Source organism: Littorina saxatilis, linkage group LG9 (assembly GCF_037325665.1).
Source record: "Littorina saxatilis isolate snail1 linkage group LG9, US_GU_Lsax_2.0, whole genome shotgun sequence".
NCBI classification, from domain to species: Eukaryota; Metazoa; Mollusca; class Gastropoda; order Littorinimorpha; family Littorinidae; genus Littorina; species Littorina saxatilis.
This window is the reverse complement of record NC_090253.1, coordinates 25,787,676-25,796,565: the sequence shown is the minus strand read 5'-3', so window position 1 is coordinate 25,796,565 and position 8,890 is coordinate 25,787,676. Positions and strand designations below refer to the sequence as shown.

General features: G+C 41.6%; 1 protein-coding gene across 1 annotated transcript in view; it reads left to right on the top strand.

The window, feature by feature from the left end:
• Positions 1 to 3,109: 3,109 nt before the first annotated feature.
• Positions 3,110 to 8,890, top strand: part of LOC138975701 (collagen alpha-1(I) chain-like) — a 119,429-nt gene continuing 113,648 nt past the window's right edge. Inside the window, exons 1-2 of the mRNA XM_070348445.1 lie at positions 3,110 to 3,698; positions 7,660 to 7,966. Of these exons, the coding sequence (XP_070204546.1) occupies positions 7,942 to 7,966 (25 nt within the window). The 5' untranslated portion in view covers positions 3,110 to 3,698; positions 7,660 to 7,941. The remainder of the gene's footprint in view (positions 3,699 to 7,659; positions 7,967 to 8,890) is intronic.

Genomic DNA, 8,890 nt, shown 5'->3' with positions numbered 1-8,890 from the left:
TTTTTTTGAAAATATTAAAACAAAGATATTACATTGAAAAGAAATTGAATCTTATCAGGAATAGAAATGTTGAATTTTTGTCAGAGTGGTTACCCTATGCGAATATATGTTAGGTTATTGACCAAGGCGAAGTGTCCATTTCAGCTTAACTTTTTGTACAGTTTAAAATTGTAGGTTTTTATAAGATTTTAGGCAAGAGTGTGTGTGTATGTCTTATGTCTGTCTGCTTCACTTATCCTCTTACCTGTCTGTCACCCTGTTACCCCCCCCTCTCTCTCTCTCTCTCTCTCTCTCTCTCTCTCTCTCTCTCTCTCTCTCTCTCTCCCTTTTTTTTTTATCAGTATTGTCGGTATGTTATATGTCCGTCTGTCGGTTAGGTCCTAATGTTGTATGTCTTGTATACTTGCCATTTACATATTTATTATACATGTTGAAGGATGAATGAAGATACATTGTAGACGGATGCATGTTATGGATTAAAAGCCCCACAATGATGTGCTTGGCAAATACAAAAGGAAAAAAAAAAAAAAAAAAAAATTTTTTTGGCTTGGCTCGTTGATTTCATTAGAAACTCTCCTACTCTTTGTCTTAGTGAAGTTAGTCAGGTCTCTGATCAGATCTTCGTCCTCGCTTGATTTCTTCTTCTTCCTCTTCTTCTTCTTCTTCCGTGGTAGGACTGGGTTCTCTCGAACGTTGAAAAGTCCTGCAGGTTGTCCATACACTTTTGGATTTCTGCCGTTCTGACCCAGTGACTGTGTAAAAAACATATCTCAGTGACGCAACATGCTCTCTCCAACGCTGGTGTCACTCACGTCAGTTTCAATTAAAGTGACAATCACTTTGCCTTTGCCGACTCTGATTCTGAAACAGACCAGATCCGCAAGTCAATCAATGCTTTGTGGATGAATGCTTGCAAGGCAAAACAAGTAAAGGGAAGTAAAAGAATCATCAAGAGAGAGAGAGAGAGAGAGAGAGAGAGAGAGAGAGAGAGAGAGAGAGAGAGAGAGAGAGAGAGAGAGAGAGAGAGAGATAGAGAGAGGTTTTAAACATTAAGAGACCACATAAGAGATTTTGCATCAAATCCAAACAGGTAAACATGCTAAGACATGAAATATTCTCCGTTTTCCATTTGAAAAACTGCGTGAGAGTCGCAACCTTTCAAAATAAAGCAAGCGTGAGAGTATCAACTGGCAATTTGTAGGGTTGCTACGCGATTTCTTGACATGGAATCGAATTGCAACTTTTCAAAGACCAAAAAGTACACTCATGTTTCAAGAATTGATTAATCTTGACTTTCCCGTTGACTATAATCTTTTACTTGCATTAAATATTCCATAATAACAATGAAAAGTCAACATTTTGGCGCAGAACGCTTGAAATGTGTCAATATTCTCTGCTCCCCTTTTACAAGTGCATTTAAATAATAAAATAATTCTGGAATATGGTACGCATACTTCTTATGCTAAAGTGCAAACAACAATAATACGATAAAATGTCTTTTTGTGAAAGTTATGATGCAATTTGTGGAGCAACTCACCTCGCTTTGCCGCCGCGTGAGAGCTGAAATCGATTGAACCGGAGCGTGGGTAGTTTCTTCGTATCAACCGGTTATACGGTGTGCGTATACTCGTAGCATCGTCAGTCCACCGCTCGATGCACAGGCAGTGAAATTGACAAGCCATGCAGAATAGTGCGGTAGTGGTCGCGCTGAGCATGCAGGATAACACGCTTTTCTGTATGTCTATTCTTTTTAGCTTACTGAGTTTGTTTTTAATCCACACATATCATATCTATATGTTTTTGGAATCAGGGACCGACAAGGAATAAGATGAAATTGTTTTTAAATCGATTTCGAAAAATTAATTTTAATCATAATTTTCATATTTTTAATTTTCAGAGCTTGTTTGTAATCCAAATATAACATATGTATATGTTTTTGGAATCAGAAAATGACGAAGAATAAGACGAAATTATTTTTGGATCGTTTAATAAAAAAATAATTTTAATTACAAGTTTCCGATTTTTAATGACCAAACTCATTCATTAGTTTTTAAGCCACCAAGCTGAAATGCAATACCAAAGTCCGGCCTTCGTCGAAGATTGCTTTGCCAAAATTTCAATCAATTTGATTAAAAAATGAGGGTGTGACAGTGCCGCCTCAACTTTTACAAAAAGCCGGATATGACGTCATCAAAGGTATTTATCGAAAAAAATGAAAAAAGTCCGGGGATATCATTCCCAGGAACTCTCATGTCAAATTTCATAAAGATCGGTCCAGTAGTTTAGTCTGAATCGCTCTACACACACACACACGCACAGACAGACACACACACACACACACACACACACACACACACACACACACACACACACACACACATACACCACGACCCTCGTCTCGATTCCCCCTCTATGTTAAAACATTTAGTCAAAACTTGACTAAATGTAAAAAGAAAGTTTCCGACATCCAGCAACGAGTGTATAATTGCACGTGCAAAAACTATAGCCACATGCTCGTCTTGACAAGAGTTGGCATAAGGCATGATATCTGTCATTGCTCGCCAAGTCTTCGCAGACACTCCCTGAACACTGATGTTCGTAGCAGCTGCATATCGATAATTCTGGACACGCCCCCATTCTCCATGTTCTCGTGCGTGTCAGTATGTGTGTGTGTGTATGTGTGTCACTGTGTGTGTGTGTGTAGTGTGTGTGTGTGTGTGTGTGTGTGTTTGTTTGTGTGTGTGTGTAACAGTGTGTGTAAGTGTGTGTGTGTGTGTGTCAGTGTGTGTGTGCGTGCGTGCGTGCGTGTGAGTGTGTATGTGTTTTGTGTGTGTGTGTGTGTCAACGTGTGAGTGCGTACTTGCGTGTGCATGTCAGTGCATGCGCGCGTGTGTGTGTGTGTGTCAGTGTGCGCGGCGCACGCGCTTTACTGAGCCGAGACTGACTGAGAACAGCCAAGACGCGGGATTCAGCGAGAGCACGTGCTTTGCGCGCGCGTGGGAATTTTGAGCGCAGTATCAGAACAGAGACTCTGGTATCAGTCTGACAGGAGAGAGGGAAAGTGGCGGGGGGAAACTGAAACGAAAAACGAAAAAAAAGGCGTGCAGAGAAGTTGTTGCGAGGGAGGGTTTTAGCGGCGACTGAGTGTATCGCGGCTCATTCTTTAGGTAATGTGCTGCAAACTTGAGCGCGGAGACTTGTTGGGTTTTTCGCGTGGTTCAACACGATGTTTGTGAAACAATTGCTGGCCCGGATATAACACACTACAGTCGCTGCTCTGTGCGCGCTGCTTTTCCTGCGAACTGCAGCCAGCGCTGTGCCGAGCAACTGCGAGAGGACAGGTGCGTCTCCCTAGCGAAAAGGCGGTATGGAATAGTGAATCGAACGGCCACGGTGGTATGGAATAGAAGTGAATCGAACTGCGGTGTGAAATAGTGAATGAAACGGTGGTATGGAAAAGTGACACAAGTCTTGTGATAGTGAATAATGTATTCTCTGTGTGGCTGTGGAATGCCACTGGAAACACGTGTAGCATGCGGGAATTGTGTGTCATCATTCTGCTGCTGACAGTAAGCAGTGGCTTGGATAAGAAGAAACAGATGTGTGGAGTCATAGCATTAGTGTGAGACTGAGACTTCTTTGAGGTGACAGTGCGTGTCTGTTTTCTGGCTACTCGTTCTTATTATTGCTCTGTCCAGGTAATAGTAAGAAGATTTTTCGTGACCGGCTCTTGGTTAATATTCTGTCTCTCTCTCTCTCTCTCTCTCTCTCTCTCTCTCTCTCTCTCTCTCTCTCTCTCTCTCTCTCTCTCTCTCTCTCTCTCTCTCTCTCTCTCTCTCTCTCTCTCTCTCTCTCTCAGAGTCTCTCTCAGGCTCTTTTGATTTATTGTTTTGTTTATGAAATTATGATGTTCTGCATAATATCCATTGTCTTGCAGAGTTGATGTACTATTGCATAATATTCTGACTAATTGACTTGCAAATTTTTGCTTTGCACCTTGTCATGAACATAAATTATAAACTACAATGTTTCATATAATGCGCTTCTATATATATATATATACGACTAGTGTCTGTCTGTCTGTCTGTCTGTCTGTTCGCGATGCACGGCCAAAGTTCTCGGTGAATCTTTTTCAAATTTGGACACCGTATTCAGCTACACTCCGGACACAACCTCATCGATGAAATATTTCAACACGTGCTCTCAGCGCGCAGCGCTGTGCGCGCTGAACCGATTTTTTTGTTTTTGTTTTTTTGTTGTCGGGATCCACTACCAGTAACTCTTCCTTATCTTCTCCAGTGTTTTCAGCCGCGATTATCTCCCTTCCTCCGTGTGGCGTCAATTCAAATTCCCGTTACTACGTTACTATTTTTAGACGGTCACTGCACGTTACTATTTTTAGAAGGTCTCCAGTGTTTTGCGCGTTTATCTCCTTTCCTTCGTGCGCCGGCGAAGCCGGCGGAGCCGGGTCCCAGGCACAGCCTGGTATTCGGCTCTACTTCTTCCCGGCGAAGCCGGTACCCGGCGAAGCGGGTAATCATCTAGTATGTACATAAACTTATACTGTTTCACTAATTATGTATGTATGTAGTAGTAGTTATTATAGTAGATTTAGTCCCTCTTTTGGGCGAGGGCCAGATGCAAAAAAGTATACCAATGCTTATTCTGTTACCCTCGTAAAATAAAGAATTGTCATTGTCATTGTCTCTCTAAGTCTCTCTCTCTCTCTCTCTCTCTCTCTCTCTCTCTCTCTCTCTCTCTCTCTCTCTCAGGCTCTCTCTCTCTCTTTCTATCAGGCTCTCCCCCTCTCTCTCAGGCTCCCCCTCTCTCTCTCCCCCTCTCTCTCTCCCCTCTCTCTCTTCCCTCTCTCTCTCTCTCTCTCTTTCTTGCTCTCTCCCCCTCTCTTGCTCTCTCTCTCTTTCTCTCTCTTGCACACTCTCTCTCTCTCTTTTTCTCTCGAGTCTCAAACACATTTCTTTTGGAAGTAATGCGGCCGCTAGCAATATTTTGGATGGGATGTTCAGTGAAAGTCTGTTGCACTATGAGCTAATCCCGTCTTCCTTACTGGCTGATTCAGGCTTGCACTGGTCATGACTTCATAACCGGAGCTGGCGGATTTATGTCTCTCATATTTAGCGCGTTTGTGTGATGATTATTAATTATTTTTTTTACTGACATAGGACACAACAATAAATCAAAACTAGGAACTATTTTCTATGAAAATTCCAGTGTAAACATGTTAGTTAGATTTTTCAGTTAGTCACTCGGAAACAAAGCAAAACTAGCCGCGGCCAGCAAGTAAGAAGTGAAAACAACTGCCGCGTTTCCTAAAAACTGTAGAACACGGAGGGCTTATTTTCTGTCAAAATTCTGGAGTAACATTTTTACTTCGGGTTTTTTTTGTCGTCGCACTCGAACTGAACACAGAAGTCACTGTCAAAAGAGTAGTAGAAATAACTGCCGTCTTTCCTGAGATGTAACTGCCGACAGCTCCTTTTTAGTCACATTTCGAGAGTAAAATTGTCGTTTCATTTTCAGTCCGTCGCATTTTATTGGAAACAACTAACACCGCGTCGGCAAAAGAAAAGTGAAAGTGTTGTTTTCAAACATAATGGCTACAGAACTAAGACAGCAGATTTTGTGTCACATTTTGAGAGTAACATTTCAGTCCGTTTTCTGTCAGTGAAACTGACTCGGAAACTTCGCAAAAGTAGGCCCTATTCGCGCCGACAAAAGAGAAGCAAAAGCAACTGTCGTGTTTCTTACTGCTATGTAGGCTATGTACTTTAACTAAGACAGCTCATTTCTGTTGAAAGCAGTGTGAGTTGTAAAATTGTCAGTTCGTTCAATCTCAGTTATATCGCACTCGGAAATAACACAAATTAGGCAGTAAAAGAGAATTGAAAACAAATATAGTTCTGCGGCGTTTTCTAACATGTATACATACGGCTTCAGAAACAACGACAGACAACTCGTTGTCTTGATTCCGAGCGTACATTTTCCACCGTGTTTAGTAAGTCGCACTCTGCGGAAACAAAACAAAACATCGCCGACAAAAGAAAAGATTACTGCCAGCAAATAACTGTCCACCACTGACCAGTCTCACACGGGACTGCCCAGACAGACTTGTTGCTGGTCGCGCTGTGAGAGGCGGCAACGGAAAATCCCAACAGCTTTCAAAAACGGATTTGCGCGTAGCGTCTGGGATTATGTCTTGGCGGATATGACAATGGTGTCGGCTAACCCGGCGTGCTAAACGGCGACCGCAGTGCAAACCCGATGTGTCAGTGTACCGACGTTGTTTCAAGTCACTGGTGGTGGTGGACAAACTAGTGTCTCGGATGTGCCTGTGAATATTTTGTTATTGTGGTGGGTCTGGGCTACTTGGTTTATTAGTGCTGTGACGAATACCGGTGGACTAATTTAATTGTCCGTTGCTTTATTGTAGTCCCGGTGCTCATTCCGGTGCTCATTCCGGAAATACTCTTTTGTCTTCGTTGTTGAATTTAGTCTTTTAGGCTGTGGCGAAGGGGTTATTTGTGCTGTGACGAAGGCCGGTGGACTAATTTTAGTGTCCGTTGCTTTATTGCAGTCCTGGTGCTCAGGTCCTGTAGTGAAATACTGAAGTAGCCTTCTTTAAATTTAGTCTATTTTCTGCGCCGAAGGGGTTATTCATTAGTGCTGTGACGAAGGCCGGTGGACTAATTTCATTGTCCGTTGGTAGTCCCAGTGTTCAGTCCCGAAGAGATGTTAATGTGAAATACTCAAATAGTCTTCATTTTGTTGAAATTAGTCTATTTTTTTGCGACGAAGGGTATGTATGTACATATATTATGCTGTGACGAAGGCCGCTGGACTAATGTCATTGTCCGTTGCTTTATTGTAGTCGGTTCTCAGTCCTGAAGAGATGTAAATGTTGAATACTGAATACTCCTATCCTTCTTTCTTGAATGAATTCGATGTTGTGCGACGAAGGGTATAATTATATCAGTGCTGATAAGTAGTGCATAGACTAATTTCATTCAAAACTACGTTACTTCAGGCCTGCTGCGCATATAGTCCTGAAGAGATGTTAACGTGGAATACACAAATAGTCTTCTTTGTTGAATTGAGTCTATTTTCTGCGATGAAGGGTATATGTATTAGTCCTATGACGAAGTGTATTTACAGACTAATCATGTTTTATTGTCTGCTGCTGCATTGTTGCACAGGTGCTTCGGACTGATTTGAAGAGATGGTAATGTGAATCGATAGCGTTTTGATAGGACTTTGTTTAATATTTGTGCTGTGACGAAGAGAAACCTTCCAGATAATATCTTTGACCGTAGCTTCTGTGTAGTCGTGATCAGTGCTGCTGACCCGAAGAGAATGTAATGTGAATAATGTCGCTCTTCCGTTGGACTTGGTCTATTAGTGCAATGACCAAGGTCGTTCTTTATGATTTGTTTGTCCTTGTTGTCTTTTTGCTACTGTTCTTTACTAGCAAGCAGGAAGAATTTCGTTTAATGTCGATCGCTTAGTGTTGCAAAAACTGCGGGCTTTGGTCAGTTTCAGAATATAGTTGTAACCCATTACTTTGGTGAAGAAGTACTCGAGAGACTGGGAACATTCGCAGCTTGTTGAAGAAAATAAAAGAGGGTTTATTTCGTATTTGTGCAGAGGCCCGTGGATTGTTGAATACAAGTTTCTGGAGTACTCATTTGAATGAGATGAACATTGAGGCGATTGACTCTCCAGAAGATTTCAGCGTGGAGTGAGGACTCTTACAGAACTTGTGAGTCTTTCCCCGACGATAGAGTGTTGTGAAAGAAGAGATCTGAAGAGAGTTGTTGAGGAACTAACAGTGTACAAGGAGTCTGTTATGTGTGAATTCAGTGGATTACCTACCGAGTGAAAGGACTAGTACTCCACTACAGGGATACCGTTTACTGAGCAGGCAACATGGGGCAGTCAGGATCGTCAGAACGTAAGTACTCAATCTTTATTTGGCCTTTGTTTGTTTGTTTGTTTGTTTGTTAGTTAACCATTCGTGGATTATGACAAGAGATAAGTAACTCTTTAGTTAGCTTGTGAGGATTGGGACCAATTTTAGTGGTGAGAGGAAACTTGTTTTTCTTGTCCTGTCCGTCTGATGTCAACATATATATATACCTGTGCGTTCGAATTAATATTTAAATGGGTTCTAGAAAATGTGTAACTGTTGTGCGCGGACACGACTTATTCTGGAACATTTGTAAACAAGCCACCAAACAAACAAACAAACAAACAAAAACCCCAAAAAATAACAACAAAAACAACATCATACATTAACAACAACAACAAGAAGAACAACAACAAGAACAACAACACCTCTTTGAGAGTACTTCTGTCACCTTGAAAGGGAATTGTACATAATACAAATACAAACAATAAATGATGTTCCCCATTCGGATGACTCAAGCCTTTTTGCGTGAAAAACCTCAAACACATCGAATATATATATCATGTAAAATGTCTTCTTACAATTGTGTAACCCCGAAAGTACTTAGAAAGTTTTCTTGCACGGACATTGAAGTGCCAAACTGTGAAAATAGGCGAGAGACTGAACAAAGGTTGACAACCGACTACTCAGGCCAAGGAAAACATTTTTCGCAGTAAATGCTATTATCATGATTTTACTGCCTGCTCAAGTTGAGAAACAGGAACATTACTGTTGAAAATTAACCTTTCTCATATTACCGAGTATTGGTCGTTGTCGGTATGTAATGACATTCCGCTTCTGACTGTTGCAAAGTAAAAGACAGACATATTGACAAGACAGAGACAGGCAGACAGACAGACAGACAGACAGACAGACAGACACACACACACACACACACACACACACACACACACACACACACACACGAAC